This window comes from Zootoca vivipara, chromosome 13 (genome assembly GCF_965207765.1).
Source record: "Zootoca vivipara chromosome 13, rZooViv2.hap1.1, whole genome shotgun sequence".
NCBI classification, from domain to species: domain Eukaryota; kingdom Metazoa; phylum Chordata; class Lepidosauria; order Squamata; family Lacertidae; genus Zootoca; species Zootoca vivipara.
This window is the reverse complement of record NC_142596.1, coordinates 36,117,864-36,142,544: the sequence shown is the minus strand read 5'-3', so window position 1 is coordinate 36,142,544 and position 24,681 is coordinate 36,117,864. Positions and strand designations below refer to the sequence as shown.

The 24,681-nt window shown below is 45.3% G+C and overlaps 1 protein-coding gene and 1 long non-coding RNA gene across 2 annotated transcripts in view; one reads left to right on the top strand and one right to left on the bottom strand.

Moving 5' to 3' along the window:
* Nucleotides 1–6,699, bottom strand: part of RAB40C (RAB40C, member RAS oncogene family) — a 42,848-nt gene extending 36,149 nt beyond the window's left edge. The window contains exons 1-2 of the mRNA XM_035131255.3: nt 6,560–6,699; nt 3,107–3,460 (exon numbers count right to left, since the gene is read on the bottom strand). Coding sequence (XP_034987146.1) covers nt 3,107–3,260 — 154 coding nt within the window. The 5' untranslated portion in view covers nt 3,261–3,460; nt 6,560–6,699. The remainder of the gene's footprint in view (nt 1–3,106; nt 3,461–6,559) is intronic.
* Nucleotides 6,700–6,862: 163 nt separating this feature from the next.
* Nucleotides 6,863–24,681, top strand: part of LOC148683692 (uncharacterized) — a 39,697-nt gene continuing 21,878 nt past the window's right edge. Inside the window, exons 1-2 of the long non-coding RNA XR_015946909.1 lie at nt 6,863–7,076; nt 8,159–8,247. This is a non-coding gene — a long non-coding RNA (uncharacterized LOC148683692). The remainder of the gene's footprint in view (nt 7,077–8,158; nt 8,248–24,681) is intronic.

Genomic DNA, 24,681 nt, shown 5'->3' with positions numbered 1-24,681 from the left:
TACTGAGGAGCTGGCTATTAATGGAATGAGATTTACATATGAAGCATTCAGTCTATGCCCTTTAGACATCTGATCCAAATAGGAGATAATACTTACACACTGCAGGGAGGGAGGGGGAGGAGAAGGGGGAGGTCGGAGGGATCAAGTTTTGTATTCCTCTGCAACAACTTTCTAGACCTTCATGAAATGTCAAAACTAATGTAGATGCTCTAGTGCCAAGTGATGCAATTCAAGTGTTGCAATATTTCTTCTCCAAATTACAGCAACACTTGCAAAAGAGCAACAGCTTTTCCAAAACTGATGGTATCAACATTATGATGAGCAATTTCATGTAGCAGGCCTCAGCTGATTCTTAAGCAACGGCCTCTAGAATTGGTTCGGGTCTGGGTGATTTAATGTTGTAAATAAAATTGCATTAAAGGTGAGGAATGGACAGCACGACAGAACATCTGTTTAAACAGGATATGTTCAGATATTTCTAGGTTTTGGACAAGAGCCTTGGTATGCTTAAATTTTGTACTTCGGGTGCAGCATTATTGCTGCCAGTTCAAAAACCTAGCAGCAATGACCACAGATAAAGGCTAACTGCAAAGTAAATAGCAGCTATGAACATAAGAAGCGCCCTGCTGGATCAAACCAAAGCCCTGTCCAGTGCAGCATCCCGTTTCCCACAGTAATTGAGCACATGCCTATCAAAAACTCATGAGTAAGACACAAGGATAAAAAGCTCTCTCCTGCTGCTTTTCCCAGTGGCTGGTAAGAGCTAGGGAACCTCTGACCCTGGAGGTAGCATATAGTCATCATGACTAGCATTATCCTCCATTAATTTGTATAATCTTTTTTAAAAGCTTTCTAAGTTGGTGGTTATCACATCTGAAAGAACTTAAGTATCCTGATACCAGAGCCAAAATGTGTTTCAATATCAAGAGAGGATAAGAAAGGAGCAAGTATGAAAGGTTGTACTGACACCTTTTATTTCGGAAGCCTGCAAAAAATGATTTTGTTCTGAAAGGCTTTTGACCTTCCAGAATGTTAAGACTGCTGCTGTTCCATTTCAGATCATTAAGTTCTTGCCTAGACTGCTGCAATTAGTGTTTTTTTTAAGTTGATTGTTTCTGATTTTGTAAGATCTACATAAAATGCTATTCTGAAGTGTCACTAGAGGTTTTTACTTAAATGTGATCCATATTTGAGAAATAACATGTCATTTATGCCCCCTAAATAAGTTTTTTGTCAGTGGCATCAAGTATTTTGTTCATCCCCCAGCTGACTTCTGAACACAGCTCTACATAGTCATGCAACCAGTTCTACCTATAGCAGCTAAAGCAGCCACAGGAACAGTACATTTTTGTGGCCAGCAAGGACTCTGAGCAGCTGGAAGTCAAACTGTCACCAGATTAAAACGGTCACCAGATGACAGTAGGCTGGCTATTTAAAACCTAGGTCTGTCCTAGTCACGTCTAGTATTTGGAGAATCCTCCCCCCCAGTAAAGCAGGTACATGCATGAGAGGTGGCAACTACTCCTGATGCCTACTTCCAATTTTCTGACCTGTTCTTTACAGCTATTTTTTTCTTCAGCTAAGCTCACAATACTAGAAGTGAGCTTGGCAAGTGGAACACATTGGGGAAAGGGCGGTGAAGAAGAGATTCTAGGACAGGGGTCCCCAGACTACGGCCCGGGGGCTGGATGCGGCCCAATTGGCCTGCCAATCCGGCCCGCGACGCCGCACGCCGCCCACTCTTACGGCGCGCAGCGCGGTAGCACTCTTCCGGGTCGGGAAAAAAGCGCCGAAAATCCTTTGTGCGCATGCGTATGGGCCTCTCCCGACCCGGAAGAGGTCATTTCTGGTGCACTTCCGGGTCGGGGGAGGCCCATACGCATGCGCACAACAGATTTTCGGCGCTTTTCCCACCCTGGAAGCGCGTCGCCGCGCCAGTAAGCGCCCGTGCGCATGCGCACGGGCGTGCACTCCCCCGCCCACCGGCCCGCACAGGCGCGCGCTCCCCCGCCCTCCGGCCCGCCGCGCGAACGGCGCAGTGGGAACCGGCCCAAACGCCGGTAAGTCTGGGGACCCCTGTTCTAGGAGGTAGCAAGAGCAGAAAGCACAGAATAGCCAGATTTCTGTATACCCATTTTACTAAAACATGAGACATCCCTACTCCTTGGGGGCAGCCCCATTTAAGCAGGTCTGCTTCCACACTGTATAGTTTGAGCCACACATACACTTGCTTTCGGTGTAGGCGTCATGTGCCAAGTGCTGAAGCCCTGGGAGTATAGCTGGTGCGGATGCTTCCTTTCTGCTGTCAAACCCCCCAGGCAGTCATTCAGAGTTTAAGATGGCTAGAGCTCTGACAGACTGAAAAATTGCTACAGGACAGTCACTGCCAGGCAGAGTTACATTTTAGCTACCATCCAAAGAAGCAGAAGAATATACTGGAATGCTACATATTGTCTCTTAGTTAACTGTTAATGGCTTGTGAGGCTTAATTTTTTTTAGACTTTATGCAAAAGAGTCAGATTTAGATGTGTACTCCTGCTGCTCAAGTCAGAAATGGTATGAATTTTGAGCTAACCAACTTGTTCCATGGCACACACTTTAAAAGGTAACCAGGTTTTAAACTGGATCTCCAACCATTGCCCTACAGAGTAAGGTTTGATTCTCTTTCCCACCACCTGAAGTCTGAATAACACAAAGTGCTGTGTGCTTCTGAGCCACTTTTTTTAACACTGCAGGATTTGCAATTCTAAGTCACCACTTCAAAGTATACCAAAACAGTAATTGAATCATTCCCACAGCACAACACTGGGAGGCAGCTTTGCTAGACGATTTCAGAAACCAAGTCACAACCTTCACATTAATGTGACATTGCACATACCCTAAAATACAACACCACACCAAGATCCAGCAAAGCAAATAACATGAAATATCTGGGCTAGTTAGGTTTTTAAAATTATTATTCTAGCTATTTTATGTGAAGTGTTCTTTTTCAGGTTATGGAGACCAACCTGCATAAACAACAAGACAATACAACATCTTACAAATGAGGAAAACACCCCAATTAAGGCAAGATAATGGCTAGAGTGCTTTTATTAAGATTGCTTACCATTACTGTATGCGTAAGGCGATTCAGATGCTCCATCTTGAAGGCTCTCCAGGATTTCTCCTTTGCCAACATCACTGTCACCAACCAACAAGAACTTGAGCAGATAATCATAGCTCTTCACAGGGCTGCCCTGGGTTCCCATTCTCCCTCTCATTAGTGAAGAGGTAGAATCCACATACTAAACACACAGCCAGACTGAAAGATGCACACGATACCAAATTTTCAGAGGCAATCTTGGGAGAATTAGTGTAATTCTGTCCTTCCACAGGCAGGCACAAAGCAGAGATGAATGATTCTTCTCACAGCAGGCTCTCCATCTTTTGTGAATAATCTTCTGTCAGAATGTGCTGGGTCCTGAAAGGGAAGGTGGGGTGGGGAAAGATGGCCTACTTACTTTGTTTCCATTTCAAACTCCTGAACTATCAGGCAGAAAATGCACAGTTCAAAATTTTCTGAGCTGCCAAACACCAACATAAGTGCAATGGCCGTACTATTTCTCCTCACAGACACCCCATTCGGGGGGTGGGGAGGTGGCCAGCACCTGTACAAAACACCTTATTGGCGAAAGGGGTTGCCTCTGATATGCTGTGCAATGAAACCTACTGGGTATAACAGGCTTCTCTAACCTGGTGACCTCTAGATGTTGTTGGATTACAACTCCCATCATTGCTGACTACTCTCCACATTGGCTGGGGTTGAAGGGAGATGGTGTTTAAAACATCTGAAGCTTACTAAAGCTGGGGGAGACTGGGATACAAGTATAGTCACTTACTGGTAAAGGAAGATATTGAGCCAGGAACAATAAATTGAGTTCCTCTTTCAATATCTAACTGTAATTTCACAGAAACACACAGCTGATCTTAAGCTTCCTACACTTTTTCTCAGTGTCTTTTCTAGTCCATACGCTCACATCTCAAGAATCCTGACAAGATTACACATATTTAGAAAGAAATCAGGTCTGTTAGATTTAGCTTCCCAAATCATTGACGGGCAATTAGAATTCGTAAGACACTCTTGTAATATCCATATTTTCATTCCATTGTCAATTTCCCAACTCCTGTCTCTTGGAAACATAATACTCTTTCCTCCTTTGTAATCCATTCATAGTACCCACTTAAGTTAAAGCAAGATGCTTCCCAAAGAAGTGGATTATAAAGGGGTAAACAGTCTGTATTAATCAGATTACACCAATACACTCTAGTGACCTGTTTTTGTAACATGGTAAACTTGTTAATTGTTCTCAGAGTTTCTGTACAGGCTTGCAAGTTGCAAGATTATATTCCATGTCAGCCACTGGAGAAATGGGAGGTAGTTTAACATTAAATTAACAAGGGTGTGAACTTGTGTGTATCATGCAAGGGAGAGGTCCAAAAAAATGGGGAAGGAGGAAGGCACACACACAAAGGTATAGACAAAAGCACAAAGCCACAGAGATTGGAAAGTGTGCAAAGAAAGGAATGCCGCACCAAAGCTGAAGTCCAAGACACCAGACTACAGAACAGAAGACATATCTGAGTCTACAAGAGACTCAGTGTATCTGAAGAAGTATGCATGCACACAAAAGCTCATACCAATGACAAACCTAGTTGGTCTCTAAGGTGCTACTGGAAGGAATTTTTCTATTTTGTTTCGACTACAAGAGGAAGTGTGGGGTAATAAAGGATGTGGGACTAAGAGCTGATGGAAGAGGAGATTGTGGCAGCATATTATTCTTTGAACCCCTGTTATTGATCAGGAAAAGGGTGCCTAAAGAACAGGTTTCCCCCTCCCTGCAACATCTTATGTATATTTATGGGCAAGCTGAGAATTCTGTTCTGTGCTGGTACTGGTAGTACTAATCTAGTGGCCAAGTGAAAAATACTGTAACAAGGTTTTGACAAGGGGGCAGGTACATCCAGATAGGGATCTAAAGTAACTGTGCAAGGATGGTAATTATAGAAACTAGATTAAACAGAGCCTGACCAAAGGGTAAACAGAAGCAACAGAAACAAGTGTGGGGAATAGGGGACTTAAAATATTTAATATCTGAATAGTGCTTTCAAGCATGCAAAGTGCTTCATATAGTTTTAATCCTTACAACAATCCCAAAAGGTATGTTAAGTGTTATAAACCTCCATAATGCAGGTGGAGTTTGGGAAGCTAGGAGCCAAGACAGTGCCATGCTGATCAAAGGCCACTTAGCAAGTTTATAACAGAGGCAAGATTCAAACCAACTCATGGCTCAGCCCCTTACAGTGGAATCCTAACTGGTTACTCAGTTCTACTGAATTCAATGGGGCTCTATGGGGGATTAAGAATCACAGCATTGGCCATTATACTACCCCACACCACCTTTCTGGGGTTCCTATATCTTTCTCTCTCCAAGAGCATTCACACACCCATTTCCACTGCTTGACAGCTGTTAACATCAAGCAATGACTTGCACCTCTGAGGCAGCCAACCCAGCTTCTGTAACCACAAGACAGAACTTTCCCTCTCTCCTCCCATTATCTAGTGTATTTCAACTTTTTTTTTAAAGGCAGAAGACTCTTGCAGCAAAGATAAACAGATTTAGTGCTTGTGCACAATCCACTGGGCTTGGTTTGGGGAGGAAGGAAGAAAAGAAGCATTTCATGACTTCCTCACAAGTGACCGTTTGCACTTTCAGCAACCCCTGCAAATAAAATCAAGCTGTAAACGTTCTGCATGCAGGAGAAGTAAAGATAAAGCAGCCTTGTAAAAATTACTAGCCTACTATTTTGTTTCCCCCCCACTCAGGGTTGGTAGAGGAGGGACACAGATCTGGGGACTTACTTCCTATATCACCCCTCTTAGTTTCTATGCTGGGTGCTTTCCCATCTCTTCTCCACCAACTCTGCTCACTTGAGTAGGGCTCCCCAGCACACAATTGCCTATGGCTAGCCCTTAAATACAAGGGCAAGATAAATAATGCTAGAGAAGGAAACAGGGCACCACCATCCCTCCCAGCAGAGGAGGAGGAAGGGGGCACATGCGCCACTTAAGCGTGCCAAGTTCAGAGGTGTGTTGTTCTACTGAAAGAAAGAAACAAGACAACACATGGGGAGGTAGCGCACGTATGAGTGTGCACGTGTGGATCCCCCTCGACGCGTGTCAAGTTGTTGTTGGGTTTTTTTAAGGAAGAAAGAATACGTGTGCGTGAGTGAGAGAGGTTATGAAGAAGAGAACCACTATGGTAAACAAGCACTTTTGGAGACCATTACGAAGGAAGCAGGCCTCAAAAATCTGAGCCGGGCGGGGGGAGTGTTCAATGCGGTGGAGGGGCTGGGCTCCAGGAAGGACATGGCAGTCCTTCGAGGTGTGGTTATGCCGGGGAGCGGGAACAAAACATAACCCCCCGCTCGAAATAGGGGCGTCGTCGTCCTTCTGAGGTAAAATTCTGAGGCGGGAGGAAGCGAACGAAAGAGGCCCGCCTTCGCCGCTCCGGACACTCACCTTCTTCCTTCGGTTGTTCCGCCGCTGAAGGGACTCGCCTCAGGTTGCGTCTCCAACGACGAACGTCGTCACCGCCGCCACCGCCGCTGCTGTTTCCACCTCCTTTCAAGCTCGGGACAAGAAGACAAGCGCCACAGGCCTGCCCCTCACGGTCCGCCCGCCCAGCGACACTGCCGGCACACCATAGGCTCTCCCGTACGTCAGTCCACCTTCTTCCCTATTATATAGGCTTACTTCTTCCCACCCCGTCATGTTGGCGCGGCCTATCATGAGGGGGCATCCGAAAAAGCCTCCTCTCACTTTGCCTTCGAGACCTTTAACGGGAGGAGGAAAAAACCCACAAACGACTACACGTCCCGGCACGCAACGCGCCGGCTCTGTTCCCTGACGGCAGCGCCCGAGTTGGCGCAAAGCGCACTGGGAGTTGTGGTGCAAGCGCGTGAGGGAAAGGACGCGCCGCTCACCTACCTACTCTGCCTGGCTTGGGATTTGGCTATACTGTAGCAACCGACAGAGAGTGAGTGTTATATGCGAGGGCGAACCGTGTTTTATAGGGAATAGAAATAAGATTGGGCACTTTAAAAGACTAACGAGATCCACTGCGGCATTGGTTTCTTGGAACTGCAGAGCTTTCTTCATCAGTAATAAAGCATTTCCTCATTTATTATAATATTTATTAGGCAGCCAACGGGGTGCACAAAAGCTTATGACACACTGAGGTGGCGTTCCTACTATGGTTGCTTGCCTGGGAGAAAGCCCCATTGAATCCAGTGGGGCTTACTTCTGAGGAAACATATAAAGCTGTGTGAATTCTTTAAGGTCTCACCCAACGACCAGTGCTCCAAAGTAAGCTATTCTGTGTATGTGCAAAATAAATAAAAAATCCTTCTAGTAGCACCTTAGAGATCAACCAAGTTAGTCATTGGTATGAGCTTTCGTGTGCATTGTTATTTTGTTTCGACTATGGCAGACCAACACGGCTACCTACCTGTAACTAGAACTGTGTATGTGCGGTAGGGTTTATTCCTAGGATTGCAGCAGCCTGCCAGTGCAGATCAACTCTATGCATATTGACTTAGGTGCAAGTCCCACTGATCAGTGGGGCTAATTTTCAGGGAGAAGCTTCTCTGAGCTTACTTCCCAGTAACCATGCATAATATTTGACAAATCAGGCTCCCCCCCCTTTTAATTGCAGCAGACTGCCACTGCTACCCCTCTGGAATTCATTCCAAGCAGTGCCCCAGCTGGTCAATCAATTATATTTCAAAGCATTAGGTGAATCACTCTCCTAAATAAATAACGCTGGTGGCTTGTTATTTTTATTACAGTATTAGCTTTTATCTTTTACATATGACACATCAAAAATCTGAAAGAACTGTTTAGGGTTTTTCAAAAGGTAGAATCAAAAGGAGGTGGGAATAGATTACACGCAGCCCTGGATTCTCAAGATGAGCAGAGACGACCCTCATTTACGGTTTGCAACAACACCGCCTGGACAAGAGATGATTATTACAGCAGGGGAGATTCCCCAGTTGGGTTGCCAGATGTCCCTTATTTCAAAGCCATCCCTCATGTAAAAAGGATTGTCCTTTATTGCAGATCATCCAAGGGCTCAACAGACACAATGGAGGGGATCCTTGTTTCGCATTGCACAGCTCCATGGAACATCAGAGATATCATAAGCTGAGGTTAGAAAGGCTTTGATAACAATTTATCCCTTAATTCTAATAAGTGTTGTTGGTTATTTGTTTACAACATGTATATGCTTCCTCATAACCAGACTCCTTGTGGTGGCTTTCTGTGAAAAGAGTAAAATACAATCCAAACCTAATAAAAAACAAATGCAGCATGAACAACAAATTAGACAACGGAAACCATTTTTAAAAAACACACAGCAAGACTGTCAAGCAGCACAAGCAGATCTTAAAAATGTCAGTGACACAGGCTCCTCAGAAATCTTTTTAATTCTGTATTCATTATGTTTCCATAATGTTATTGGGATGGTCATAGATAATCCCGCTTTCAATACTGCTTGCATCTGCAAAAGTTTGGGGGCTTCAGTTCTGATCAGTGCATATCCCATAACTGGAAATCCTGTAACTTTTTATACCACAAATCTGGTTTAGTTTTGTCCCACGTTCGTTGCTCTGCAGGCCCTCTGGATAGCAATAATATGGTATAGCATTAGGGAAGCATCACAGAACAAACCGCAGTCATACCTCGGGTTGTGTGGGCTGTGTTTTTCTGGGTTGCAAACGCGGCGGACCCGGAAGTGTTTACTTCCGGGTTCTGCCATGTGCGCATGCGCAGAAGTGTTCTGTGTGCTTTGTGCATGCGCAGAAGCACTCTATTGAGCTTTCGCGCATGCGTGAAAGCACCACTCGGCTTGCGGACTTTTCAGGGTGTGAACGGCACCCCAGAATGGATCAGGTCCACAACCTGAGGTACCCCTGTAAAGCAGAATAAACCCATCATTAATGCACTATTGGGGTTACAAGAACATGTTGCAGAATACCCCTGCAATAAAACATCAATCTGGATAGGTCCATATTCTGCAAAACCTTAACATCTTTCAAGTCTGGTTAAGTATTACATTCAGGCAAGGTAGAGGGCAAAGGAAGGTATTGAGCAGGAAATTGAAAGTGTTGTTTGACCTTAAAAAGGTAAGCATTACCTTTCCACAGCAATGACAATCTACAGCGTAAGGATATTATTGCATGATAATTTTAAGGATATTATTCATTGAGTAGGAGTAATCAAAATGTGGATGTGACATCCCTTGGAAGTAAACACAGCCAATTCCCTGAATAACAAAAGCATCAAAAATGGCAAGTTGTCACTGAGTAATTTTTCTCCCTCTCTCATAACGCTAGTACTGTACTCATGGACATCCAATGAAACTGAATGTTGGAAGATTCAGGACAGACAAAAGAAAGAGAGTTAGAGAAATTCACTGAGGATAAGGAGGCTGTGTTTCCTCCCTCCACTGTCAGAGACAGTATGCCTCTGAATACCAGTTGATGGGAATCACTAATGAAGAGAGTGCTGTTGTGCTCAAGTCCTGCTTGTGGATTTCTTATGGGTATCTGGTTAGCCATTGTGAGAACAAGGTGTTGGACTTGATGGGCCATGGCCCTGATCCAGTAGGGCTCTTCCATTGCTCTGCTCCTTTTTGCAACTGGCCCCACCCAAGGAATGTGACCTTCAGACTGAAAATTGTCCTCACACCTCTCATCTACTATGTTGGCTGGCAGTGGCTCTAGTCTCTCCTGTTCTAGACTGGAGTTTGTCCCAGCTCTACTTGGAGATACCAATGCAGCTTGCATGCAGACTTGGTGCTCGCTGAGCTACAGCTCTTTCCTACAGGGATGCACACTTGTTCTCCCACCTTACCTGTCCCATCTGCAACATCCCCACACATCTAGTGTTCTGATATGGCTTATTTACACAGCATTCAATGTGCCTAGGCCAAAACAACAAGGTTGATTATTAGACTATATTAAGAAAATTTATCAAGTGGTGTTGTGTTTTGATCCCGATTGGCATAAGAATGTGAGCACTCTGCATGGAGCATGTGGGCCAGACTGGGGAGGAATATTAACCAGGCCAGCCCATTAATATACACTGATGCCCCAGCAGGGGCTTCAGTTTGTCTGGGAGGTCAGCTCTAGAGCTTAGTTAGCAATGTGGTTAATCCATTCATGGCTTAGTCATGGCACATCTTTTTGTACTGATGAATTAGAAAAGGACCAAGTGCCCCCTGCTGGTTGGCGGTGGCACACTAACCTCATCCTAACCACAGACACTTAGAAATAAGGATGTGCAAATCAGTCCATTAAGGCTTCTCTCTGTTTCTCCCCCAATTTTAAGTTCAGTCCTCCATACGGCCACATCAATTTGTGATTTTATCAGCATCTTAGAGCAGATTTATTCAAATTTACACATTTTTGCAAAACACTTTCCCCTAATATAATGCATTTTGTAAGATCTTTTCACTAATACATGCATTTATGCACATTTATGCACTTTCCCATAGTATATGGATTTTTGCACACATTACTCAGCTGGGAAAACTGCATTACAAAATCCTGGGAAGTGTGAATCTTGAAGCAGGGCTATGTTTCAGTTTGCCTATTGTTTTGGAAAGTTCAAATCAAGTAGGTTTGCCTTTAAATGTGAACTGAATTAAATTTATCCCCCATCCCTACTTGGAAATATGTTCCATTGGATTCAGCGCAACTGAAATTCCCAGTAAGGTTGCTTAGGAATGCAGGCTTTCACCCTGACCATTGGGCAATTGTCAACAGTCCATCCTCCTTTGCTGCCTAAAATAACATTTGAAATTAATGACTCCTGGGATAGACATGTCTGTTAGTTTCAGTAGGTTTATTCTAAGTAGGACCAGCACTTTTATACAACCCAGTGATACAGCAGGGAACAGTGACAGGCTTTGGGATTTAAAATTTCAATGGCACCCTATGTGATGCCAAAATTCGGTGCCCCCTGCCACTCACCTTCCCTTGTTTGTCATTGTTGCAGCACTCCCTGCAGGACCCTCTTGGCTCAGCATCCCATGCAAGTTAACTGGTTGTGCTCCCTTAAATCTGCAGGGAAGTGGTAAATATGACCAGGTGACCTGGGCACCTACTTAGTCTGCCATGGGCAACTTCAAGGCCCCTGAACCCCTCCCCTCTTATCTTTAAAGTCCCCCAGCTTGGACTGGACAGCCTTTCAAATACAGAATAAATCATGGCACATGGCCACTTGATGTATAGAACAGGGGTGGGGAACCTCAGGGCCAAATATGACCCTTCTGGCCTCTCCACTCTCACCTGGCCACCAAAAGGGTGGTTCTAAATACTTCTCAAAAAAGCCCTATAACACATTCACTTTAAAAAGCAACAACAACTTCCTGGAGTCTTTTCACATGCTGCATCTTGGCCTTTAAGTCCCCCATACCATACCCTCCAAGTGTCCTGATTTTCCAGGGACAGTCCCAGAATTATGAAAGCTACCCTGGCTTCTGATTTGATCCTGGAATGTCTCCATTTCCCCTGCCAGTGCTGGCGCAACCAAGCTCAGGAAGGAGGATGAACCAGTGCTTGTGGCAACACCCTCTTACCTCTCCATGGCCGGTGCTGGCACCCTCCCTTGGGGAGCTCATGGTGGCTGCTGGAGTGTGGGCAAGGAGGAGGAGGAGAGGATGCTGCTGCCGAGGCCTAGCCCCATGTCACACACTGGCTCTGAGGTGCAGGCAGAGAGCAGGGCCGCCCTGGTGGGAAGAAAGGGGGAGAGGAGCAGAGTGCAAGGAATCTTGATGTGAAAAAAGATACTTTGTGTATCCGTGTCTAATCTTGCCCCTTTCTAAATTTTATTTATTGGTGTGTTTTTCTTTTCGTAAATCTACCTAAGAATAAAATAAAATTGGGATAAAGGGGTTTTCTCAGGATGGTGGAGGACATGTGTGCTGTGTCCCATTAGTGAAGTGGGGGTGGCACTCACCCTTCTGCCAGAGGGGCACAAAAATGGGGGGTTAAGGAGGGTCAGTTGTGGGGAGTGAGAAATGTGGGGAGTGAGAAATGTCCCTATTGTCATCTGAGGAATGTTAGAGGGTATGCCATACATCCTTATGACATGGGGAACATGATGTGCTACCCCTCTCTCATCCTCCACTGTGAGGTCTTGAATCTGACACACCACAACTCCCTCCTGGTTCAGTGCTGCTGCAAAGGCCTTCCTGAGCACCGGATGGACAGACGCTGTTCCCAGCACAGCTAAAACAACAGGCTTGCTGTGAAATTGGTGAGTGAGGAAAGAACAGGCTGAATATTGAGATGCAAATGAGCCAGGCCAGGCCAAGAGCCCAGGCGATACAGCTATTGTGCCTCTTTGCTGGGAAGCGAGGAGAGTTATTGTGAAAAAAGGGGAGGCTGAGATCCCACATTCAGCCAACAGGACTGAAGGGGGATCTGCTTTCTGGGGGTGGTGGGTTAAACCCTATTTGGCAAAAGCAATGCTTGAACGGCTTCCTACAGTCTTGTTTTGGTGACTGCCGCCTCATCATGAAACCCAGCCTGGCTGCTAGACCGAATTCAGGCATGATACTCGGCAGCTACCTGGCAGTCATTTCCCATGGATATAGCAGACATTGGGAACCATTTTCACCTGGAGGGCCACATTCCTTTCTAGGCACCCTCTGGGGGCCACATGCCAGTGGTAGGTGGAGTCAAAGGTAAAAGAGGGCAGAGCAATGCATGTAAATTTTGCTTTTCTAAAGCAGGTTGGTTTGTATACACGCACCCTTCCCTATCCTCCATCCAGGTGAGCAAGAAACTTGATCAGAGTTCAAGGACTCATTGCAGCCAGGCAAACACTTGAGGGTGGGAAGCAAGACCATCTTGGGATGGTCTGGTCTGGGGAGGGTCCCAAGGGCCAGGTAGGCTTGGAGGGATGCATCTGGCACCTGGGCCCGAGGTTGTTTCCCATCCCTGCCTCACAGGCACCCAGCTGATTATGGAATAGGTGATCATTGCATCTTGACTGAAAGTGACTCTATGCAGCTGCCTGGAGCCCCAGTGACTTGGCCAGCCTGATTGGCACTGCCACCACCCCAATTGTTGGGTGGCAGATGGCTGCAAACTGCTATTTAAAATATTCCCAGTGCCACAGAGTGATGCTCTACTCACTCCAGGACATTTTGAATAGAAATTTATCATGGTGCTTGCCCAGTTCTGATTAAAGGAGAGGGGAGAGAAATTTGATTTAGTTCACATAGAATCATGGAATCATAGACTTGCAGAGGTGGAAGGGACCTTGGGGGGGTCATCTAGTCCAACCCCCTGTAGTGCAGGAAATTCAGCTAAAGCATACATGACAGATGGCCATCCAACCTCTGCTTTGTGAAACATTACATGAATGGAAACATATCCCTCCTTTGAAATTTGCACTCCCTTGAATTTTGCAATGCAGTTCTCTCTCCAAGTAAGGTGTACATACTGGGGTAAAGCGTGCATATAAATGAAAATAACATAAACTGGTATTATATTGAGGAAAACTGCTTTGTGAAAAATGCATATTATGCAAAATTGCAATGGATATATTAGGAGAGAGTTGTTGATGATTTTTAAATTGCAAACTGATGCAGAAATGTGGAGAACTAAATTTAAGACTGAAAAAATAAGAAACAGAGAGGAACCAAAATGGATAGAGTCACCCATCCAGATAAACCTACTAGGGAATGGGGAGCCTGGAAGTACTCCTGATTCCATGAACCAGATCTACCAAAACCCATAACTCTTCCACTGTGGATTTCTTGTTATTAGAAAAAGCCTCTTAACGTCCTTATAAACTTAGATGCTGCAACTGCCAAGTTCTGCTACTCAGCTCCTACCATTTATGTCCCTCTTAATTTTTATATCACCATTCCTTTAATTACTTGTCTGCCTTCCATATTCTGCCTTGCAACAGACATGGCAGATCTCAACAGTTCATATTCAGGAGTGAACTGGCAACCTACTCCTCCTGAACTGCATTACTTCCCAGGCCAAAATGTCTTGGCCAAGCCCTGAGAGGGGCTTTGCAGAATGCAGAAGGTATTGCTAGCAGGTGGTGATAGAATATACCATAAGAGAGCATTGGTGGGTGAGGACTACTGTATTTCCCCAGCAGTGATGAAAGGGAGAAGCTACAGGAATGATCACCTGCAATCACCCTCATTTCTTGACAGTGCAGACTGCCGCGACACTGCAGAGGGATCTGCAAGGAGTTGGCTGGAGCCAAACTGTGTGGTGAAAGTTTGAGTGCCATGAACCTGTGCAATGCACACCCTCCTCCCTGTGACAGGAAAGCATTTAGGCCTGGTCCCTCATATTAATGTCCATTAATGCAGCAGCGGCCAGAATGCTTCCCCTCTCTTTTATGGGAACCTCAGCGAAAAACAAAGCTACTAATAACCCTCTTCATCCGCCGCCCACATCCCAGCACCCAAACTGACAAGTAAAATGGGCCTCCGCAGCATACTGATGAGGGGGCCGTGCCAGAGGGAGCCAGTTCCCAAACTTCTGCGGCCTCTCTTGCCTTCCTGGCAAGGGGAGCCTTTTAGAACAGTGTCATTGTTCAATATGGCAAGGCAGGCTGGCTTTGGAGTCTTAATTAGTGGTTTGTGCAGCTATAAAAGGATTAGCCCAAAAGCCATTGTCTGTGGCGTGGATTTGTCACCGATAGGAGCTGAGCAGGGGTGAGCCTTTGTCTCCAGACACTGCTGAGCTCCAGCTACAGAGATTTCCCTTGAAAGGTTTAGGAATTGACCTCAAGCACCACAGCATCCATTTTACTTGTTTGTCCCTTAACCAGGGACAGTTCCCTGTGCATTTTTTGCATGGGGGGGGGAAACAGCCTGTTTTTTGGGGGCTTCCAGATTATTGGGATAACAGGGTCCAATTACCCACTGAAACCCTTTTGGTATGCAGGGTGAGCAGCATTTGACTATGGGATCTTGATTAGAGAGTAGACTTTTCTCGTTGCAAACATACCCAGAGATGCTTGGGAGGAAGAAGTGAAGTTGACTTCACTCGTCTGATGGCAGACCTGCCTGATTCCCCATCAAAAGGAGGGAAGGAAAGAGAGAAAGAAGGAGGAAATGAGCAAGGCCAGATTCTTCAGAGAAGGAGTCATAGCTCAGTGGCGGAACATCTGTTTTGCATTCAGAAGGTCCCAGGTTCAGTCTCCAGTGTCGCCAGGTAGAGTTGGGAATGTTTCATTCCCGAAATCCCAGACAGCTGTTGCTAGACTTTGTGGACAGAATTGAGCTCGATGAATCTCAGGATCTGACTTCCTGTATTTATAATTAAGCCTGTTCTTAATTCAGACTCATGAGGACTGGAACCTTGCTTTGGTTTTAGGGGAAGAGCTGTAGCTCAATGGCAGAGCATCTCAGTTTCAATCCCTGGCATCTTCAGGTAGGACTGGGAGAGACTTATCATCTGACTCACCCTAAAGAGAACCACTGCCAGTCAGTATTGACAAGATTGAGTTAGAGAGACCCAATGGTCTGACTCAGTATTAGGCAGCTTCCTATGAATGAGTGATGAACGAGGTAATTAAAGCAAACCCCTTTCATACCCATTGGCTATTCTCGCCTATCAAACACTATCAACCAATGGGCTCCATTTGGTCCCATGTTTTTCAATTGCTCCCAAATGAATGTGTTCCTCCTCCTACCATCCTCTGAATCAGGGAAGGACAGGCTCTGTTGATTTTTAAAGCATCCCTCCACCGGGCACGTCGTTTCGCTGCAGGGACTCTTCTGCTCCCTCCCGAGTCTGGCTTTTTCTAAGCCAAAAAGTAGCTAAGGAGTCTGGAAATGAAAAGGAGGCGGCTGCAGAAAACAGAAAAGTGCCAGGAGAGGCGGCCTGGGGCTTTGTTAGTTCTGCACTGTCGAAAGGAAGGGATAATTTTAGATGCTAAATAGAGCATTGCAAGAGTGAATTATTAATAGTGCACCAGAGAAGTGACCTGGCAGCTCATGAAATACTTATAACCCAGCCCACTCAAAAATTCACTCCCAGCTTTTTGAAATGCAACCTCTGCTGTTGCCTCTTCTCAAGGATATGGACCAAGGCATGTTGATTTGTGTGTGCGTCATATGATAAAGATTTACTATTGAGTCAGACCTCCATGTAGATGTTAATAAATGGGCTGCATTCCCAGGGAGATGATGATGATAGATAGATAGATAGATAGATAGATAGATGACTAGATAGATAGATAGATGATTAGATAGATAGATGATAGATATCCTATATATCTCCTGTTTCGCTGCCAGCTCCATCCTGCACACCCCCACCCCCTGTTATTAGTGCTTTTGCTCTGACACTGAGACAAGATGATGCTTAGATGAAGGATGTATGTTAAGAGGTCAAGACTACAGCCAGAAAAAGGCCTCTCTCATCATATATATATTTATGCACACAGATACATATTCTATGGAAATATTTGTATTGAAAGGTGGTATGTATTTACTGCATTTATATCCCCTTTTCTTCTTCAAGGAGTTCAGGGTGATGTACATGGTTCTCCTCCTCCTCATTTAATCAACCTTATGAGGTAGGCTAGACTGAGAGGCACTGTCCTAGTCCGATACGCTAACCACTTTACACCACCTTCTTTACTTATGTGCGTGTGTGGTCCCATAGGCACTATACATTTAAAGAGTATCAAACCACTTTAAGCAGTCCCTGAAAAAATCCTGGGAACCACAGTTTGTTAAGAATGCTGAGAGTTGTGTAGAGACCCCCTATCCACCTCTCAGAGCTGCAAGTTCCAGAGTGGTTTACTCTGGAATCAATCCCTTTTCCCAGGGAACTGTAACTCTGTGAGAGAAATGTGGTGGGTTGCGTCTTAATAACCCTCAGAGAACTTAACAAATCACAGTTCTCAGGATCCTTTTGGGGAAGCCATGGCTATTTAAAGCAAGAAGTCAAAATGATGCGCTCAAAAACATCATAACTGTAGCCTTACACACATGGAAACTGAAAGTTGGAAATCTGCAGCCCTGCATAACAGCTGCATAGTAAGACTGGTCCTGGAGGAAAGATGGACACATCAGTCAGTTTCGGTCTTCCAGGTTTCTAATTTTCCTAATCTTAAATTCAGCTCCCCATATTTCCCCAGCAATTAATGAAATTTAACCTAATAAACATATTTTTGTATGCAGTTTTGACTAACATGGCAGACAGTTTCTCCTAATAAAACACAGCTTTTGCATGTTATTTTCACCAATATATGCATTTTTCCACACTTTTTTTTTGGTACACATTACTTGGGCTGGCAAACTGCATTGCAAAATTCGGAGGTGTGTGAATTTCAAAGGCTAGCTGTGTTTCAGTTTGCATATTGTTTCAAAAAGTGTGGATTTGGTAGATACCCCTTTAAGTGTAAACATCCCTATCCTGGAGGCAAGTGGCTCCTCCTCCTAGTCCAGCAATCTTGGTTTTACCAGCTAAGCTCAGATCCTTGTTCACATGTGTGGCTTTGGTAGTAATCAGTGGAAACTTGTGTATTAGGGCAAATGGGGCACTGCCCCACCAACCATTGCCTGCCCTTAACCAGCTCCCATTTGTCTGCCTTCCCGTTCGCAACCAATCCAGGGGGTGGAACTGCCTTCTACCTCCTAGTCTTAGCTTCACCCTTGTAGAACTCAGCAGGGAGGATGATGGGGACAAGAAGAGCACATTAGAGCCTGTTGGATCAGGCCAGTGGCCCAACTAGTCCAGCATCCTTTTCTCACAGTGGCCAACCAGATGCAGGACCCAAGCGCAACAGTGCTCTCCCCTCCTGTGGCTTCCAGCAACTGGTATTCAGAAGCATTACTGGCCATGGAAGCAGAGCATAGTCATTGTGGCTAATAGCCATTGATGGCCTTCTCCTCCATGAATTTGTCCAATATCCTCTTTTAAAGCCATTCAAGTTGGTGGCCATCCCTGCCTCTAGCATGATCCGCTGCATAGTTCAGCTATGTGTTGTGTAAAAAAAAAGAAGTAATATTTTTTGTCTGTCCTGAATCTTCCACAATTCGGCTTCACTGAGTTCCAGTTTAATGAAAGAAAGAGGAAAAAAACCATTCTCTATCCTCTGTCTCTATGCCATGTATCACTTTATAAACTTCTTCCATGTCACCTCTTACTTGCCTTTTCTCTAAAATGACAAGTCCAAAATGCTGCAGCCTTTCCTTATAGGGGAGCTAACTAGAATGAGTTGCCTCTGCCTCTCATTGGCTTTTGCTTCACTCGCTGTTGGGCTCCCAGGCCCCACGAGCACCGGCCACTATTGGTCGTACGTATTTGATGCTCCCAGGGAAGAACAGCTGCACTCCAAACACCACCCATTATGAGCCCCTTTGCTTCGGCATCCTTGAAGTTGCCTTGCCAAGTGTGGCCAGCTCCCGAGAGGAGAAAGGTGCAGCGCAACACAAGGCAAAGACTGCTCCGAGCATCAGTTATTAATATTTCATACACGTCAAAAAAATTCTTTTATTTGCTGCCATTGCTGCTGGGAAAACTCCAAGGAGGGGGAGAAACAAAGGAAAGCAGAGAACAGCAAAAGGCCGGATGGAAATCAGAGCTGGAGAACTGACTTATAGCCCAGGGAGGAATAATACATATATAGTCAGACATTGGCTGCAGATTTCAGGGCGGCCAGATTCTGCTCTTGTTCAAGCTGCTTGCTTGAAAGGCAAAGGGAGAGGTCCATAGCTTAGTGGCAGAGCATCAGAAGGTCACAGGTTCAATCCCTGTAGGGCTGGAGAGAGTCCCTGCCTGAAATCCTAGAGAGTCACTGCCTGTCAGTGCAGACCAGTGGTTCCTAAACTTTTCTTTCCACATATCACTTGAAAATTGCTGAGAAAAATAACAAAAATAACATAGGACCTTCTGCACTGGAGACCATCCACCCCCTGCCCCTGAATTCATAAAATCCTGGAAAATTAATGACTGGCACGTGATATAAAACTCCAGATATCTGGAAGTACCCATCCATATTTAAAACCACACTAAATTGAGGGGGGAGTGAGAAGAAAGACTGAAAGCAACAAGTCACTCTCCCTCGCAATTTAAGGGTAGTATTCAACTAATATGTTCTGTTTCTTGGTTGTGGGCATTACTCAGTGAAGAGTTCAAAAAACATGTTCCAAATCCCTTGGAAGCTTGACTTTTTATGTCCTTTATGGAGCAGAGTTTTCTTATGAGCTGCTATTTGCAGGAGGTCTTGTATCCAGTTTTCCACATTTGGCGTGGCATAGGCTTCCCAATGTCATTTTGCTGCTAGTGTGGCTCAGTTGAACCATCCTTCCTGTCCTTTTGATAACCTCCACCTGGCAGACATAGCTGATTATTCCGTTGGTGCCTCCATTAGTAGGGGGTTTGTCCAGGACCAAATTCATTCTAGCCTGTACATCTCTCTCTCCTAGAGTCAGTCAGAGGCAGTGTGAGAAAGACTTCCTTTATCTTGATCCTTGCAGATTTCAGCTTTATCGGGTGCCTCTTCCAGGTCAAGCAGCTGGTCTCTCTCCTGACAATTTCCAAACCATCCATGATTTATGTTACGACTCAAGGGAGGTGCTTGCTTGACCCCAAAAAACTGAGGTCACTTGTTACCAATGGGAGCTTCCGATTGCTGGGAACGAGGCAAACCTCTCTTCTCAGCTAAGCGATTAGGTTGTTTATTTCACCAAGATATTAACAGCAAATGTGTTTGGGGCCAGATGGTTCCTTTCTCCAGGCACAATGTGATGCCATCATACTGCGGACTTCCCTGTCCCTTCTCTCTGGCTGGCAGGGAGACTCCTTGCAGGGTAATGTCATGCCATGAAATGCAATTCTCCATAATTGGGGATTAGAGGAGGACTTAACATGTGGGTGTTTAAAGAGCATAAAAGTCCTGATGGGTTAGACCAAAGGTCCATCTGGCCTAGCATCATGTCCCCACTGTGGCCAAGCAGATGCTGTCGGAAACTAGCAAATAGGACACAAGCAAAAGTGCACCCTCCCTTATTGGTGGCTGGTGAGGCAGCGTGGCAAGGGCTCGCTTGCTCTCCTGACTTCCCAACATGGCAGGTCACTGCCACTTACCAGAAGGGGAGGGATGGAGCGCAGGAAGAGCAGCCTACTGCATGACAGAAGGAGCATCAGGTTGGTTCTGCTGCTACATAGTGCACCACGCTGAGGGCCCTGTACCTCAGCCCTCCTCCTCTCAGTAAGAGGCAGTGACCCACAGTGTTGGGAAGCTGGAAAAGCAATGGAGGCCCAGCTGCCCCACCTCACTGGGCAATATTCTCTCTACCTGCAATTCCCAGCAACTTCTATTCAGAGGCATACTGACTGTCTCCAACAGCGGAGGTATGACATAACCATTGACAGTAAGCTATGGATAGCCCTCTCCTTCATCAATTTGTCTAATCCTCTTTTAAAACTACCCAGGCTAGTGGCCATCACTGCCTTTTGCAGAAGTGGATTCAATAGGCTTTCATTTCTTTTATCTGTCTGGAATCTTCTACCATTCAGCTTCATTGGGTAGCTCCTAAGTTCTAATATTTCTCCATCATGTGCATAGTTTTTTTTAAAAAACACCCCTATCATGTCCCCTCACCCTCTAAAAAGTCCCTTTCCTCATGGGTGTGTGTGTGTTTGTTCCAGACATTTGATCATTTTGCTTGCCCCTTTCTGAAACTTTTCCAGCTCTACAGTATCTTTTGTGTGATGCAGCAGCTGGAACTTTAGACAGTATGGAAAGTGAGGTCACACCACAGATCTGTATGATTATCAAGTTGTCATAGTGGCATCATGGGACTTTTGAGTTTAGAGAAAAGGTGAGTAAGAGCTGACATAACAACAACAACAACAACAACAACAACAACAATTTATTATTTATACCCCGCCCATCTGGCTGGATTTCCCCAACCACTCTGGGCGGCTTCCAACAGAAAATGAAATAAAACAATCCATTAAACATTAAAAGCCTCCCTAAACAGGGCTGCCTTCAGATGTCTTCTAAAAATCTGGTAGCTGTTTTTCTCTTTGACATCTGATGGGAGGGTGTTCCACAGGGTGGGCGCCACCACCGAGAAGGCCCTCTGCCTGGTTCCCTGTAGCTTTGCTTCTCGCAGTGAGGGAACCGCCAGAAGGCCCTCGGTACTGGACCTCAGTGTCTGGGCAGAACGATGGAGGTGGAGATGCTCCTTCAGGTATACTGGACTGAGGCCATTTAGGCCATGCTAGAAGTTTATAAAATTAGGCATGACATGGAGAAAGTGTATAGAGAAAAGTTTTTATCATAACATGTGGACATCCAAAAAGAATGACTTTTTAATGCAATGCATAGTTAAAACTATGGAACTCACTCCCACAGGCCACAGTGATGGCCACCAACCTGGATGACTTTAAAAGAGGATCAGACAAATTCATGGATGCGAGAGCTATTGAGGGCTACTAGCCATGATGACTATGCTCTGTGCCACAGTTGGAGGTGACAATGCTTTTGAGTGCCAGTTACTGGAAACTGCCAGAGTAGAGAGTGCTCTTGTGCTCGAATCCTGCTTGCTAGTTTCCCACAGGATGCTAGACTAGGTGGGCCATTGGCCTGATCCAGCAGGCTCTTCTGATGTTCTCAGGTTCTTGTGATATCAGTGTTTTTATTTTCAACCCATTTCATAACAATTTCTAACATGGAATTCACCTTTTTTTACTGCTGCCACTCGCTTCATTTTGGAAGACAACATTGGTTTCTCTCTCACACAGAAATGGGGGACCTGTGGTCCCCCAGATGTTGTTGGACTCCCAACTCCCATGAGTTCCAGCCAGCATGGCCAAGGGCCAAGAATGATGGGAGCTAGAGTCGAGCAACATCTGGAGGGTCACTGCTTCCTCACCCCTGCTCTAATGGTCCTGAGAGAGGTCTTAACGACATGTGATCAAAGGGAGACAGAGTATCTGCAGAAGTTGACTTTTTGGATGCTGCCTTCACTCTCATTCATATATATATATATATATATATATATATATGTGTGTGTGTGTGTGTGTGTGTGTGTGTGTGTGTGTGTGTGTGTGTATTTGCAGAGCCTTGGAGGAGGAGGAGGATGGCAGCAGAGCAAAGGTCAGGAGAGGTCCTTTCTCTATTAACCAGAGGACATAAGTTTTCCCCACTTCCCAGCCTCTATGAGGAGCTGTTGGCACGTGCACTCTCTCCCACGGCCTTTTCTATTTTGAGAAGTGTTTTCCCCACCCCTCTCTCAGAACAAACAAAATATCCGCTAGAGAAACAGCGCCTACCATTTCTAGATGTGAAAAGGCCCAAGAGGTTGTATAACTGGAAAGGACCAGTGTTGGCTTCAAACTCAGTTCTTTGTTGAGATGCATCCTTCTGCTCTCCTAAAGATCCAGGGCAGCTTAACAATTACCCGTACCAGCACCGGACCACTTCACATAGGATGTGGGAGGGGAACGGCCATAGCTCAGTGGCAGAGCATCTGCCTTGCATACAGAAGGTCCCAGGTCCAATAACTGGCATCTCCAGGTAAACCTGGGAAAATCCACCTACAGTACTTGAAAGCTTGGAGAGCAGTTGTTGGTCAGTACTGCAGACAGTACTGAGCTAAAATAACCACCGACCAGTTTGAGGCATCTTCCGCCATCCTGCAGTATTGCTCTGGGCAGAAGGGTCCGCCCCACGGTTCTCCCTGACCATTTTATTTTCCTGTCTTTTCATGTACTTGGTAGTTAACACTGGATAGCCAGTGTGGTGTTGGGCCATGACCAGGGTTTGAATCCCCGTTCAGCCATGAAGCTCCCTGGGTAACCTTGTGCAAGTCACTGTATCTCAGCCTAACCTACCTCACAGGGTTGTTTTGTAAGGATAGGTGAAGGAGTTATTTGGAGGAAAGGTTGGGATATAAACCTAATATATAAAATAAATAAATCTGCAACCTCATCATTGTCCTACAAAGACCTGAATTGGGATGCTAGTCCTTAGCCCAGTTAATGCTTCTCTGGATAAGGCAGGGGTCCAAAATATCTTATTTAAAACAGCACCAGCTCATGACAGTATTGACAGAAGACAAATGAAGCAGCAGCAGCAGCAGCAGCTGCCTAGTTGGGACCCTCTGGCGCTTCTGCTCCTCCCTCTCTTTCACATTACCCCTTCTGCCAATTGCCTTCTCGAGGGATTGGAGGGATTGTAGATTAAAAGACCACAACAGATAATACTCTCTCTGATATTAGAGGGGTGCAGAGAAAGCAAGATAGAGAAAGGAAATTACAGGCGTGGGGGCCAGTCTGGGAAATAAGAGTGGGGGGGGGCAGGCAAGGGGGTGGGGAAGAGAGAATGTGTAGCTGTAATCCACTGGGTTTTGATAAAGCTGGTGAGCTTTCCAGGGATTTCTTCACATGCACTTGCTTATAGAAATCCCCTCTCTTTAGGGAAAGCAAAGCATTCTAGGTGAAAACCACCATCCACTGTAGCTAGCAGGGTATTTGGACAGGATGCTTCCATCCTGGATGACCAATGGCTGAACCTGTGAAACTTCCTACACCACCAGCCCATTTACCCTGATCTTCAAAGTCTCCAGAAGAGACAAGTGTCTTGCCTTAGCAACTGAGATCCTTTTTTAATTTTTTTAAAATCTTTATTCAGTTTTTTAAAAACATACATAACGAAGAAAAAATAAACAGAAAATGAAAACTACAAATCATAAAGAACAAATCAGAAAAAGTACAAAGTAAAATTTAAAGAACAAAAGAATACATTTACAAAAAGCAAATCAAGGTAAAAAGGAAAAAAAAGACGAAAATAATCACTTCCTGTTATTTACAGTACGCGTTCCTTTGCATATTCAGCAACTGAGATCCTTTACACTGGAGATAAGGGATGGATGGATCTTGTCAATTTGGTTTCTTGTGGTAGAATTGCTCTGGCAGACTCTGATCACATGGTCTCACAACCAAACTAAATGGCATACAAAACATGCAATTGCAAGAAATAGTAGGCAATGCAATCAGGATTGGGATGTGCAAAGATCTTTTCCAGGTTGCACTTTTCTCTCTTATAGGTGATGTTGATCTTAACCCTCTTTAGCCTTGTTTATGCAATGAGAGTTTTGCAGAGCATCCAGCTAGGAACGGACAGGCATGGTCCACCCCCTCACCCCCCGCATCTGCTGTTATGATAACATGTTAGGACAATGAACCCTAGCCTGTTCTGCCTGCTAGGCTGGAGCTGTTCAGCAAACTGTTTAAAAGCCGGGCAGATTTTTAAAAGCGACGCCAGGCCAGGAAGGAAGTCTTGGCTACAAGTAGAGAAAGAGTGGCGTTTTAAAACAAACATTCAATTTGTTCACATGTGAAACTTTCCCCTGTGCTTGGCAGCTCAGCATCCAGCAAGGCAATCAGATGTAAAATTGACTGACATTTAAAAAACAACCACCCTGTCCCATTGGAGAGATCCTTTGATACATCACCCTAGAAGAACATAACGTAAGAGCATAAGAAGAGAATTCAGGGTCAGGACAATGGCTCATCTAGTCCAGCGTGCTGCTCTCACTGTGGCAGATGTTTCTGGGACACCTTCAAGCAGGA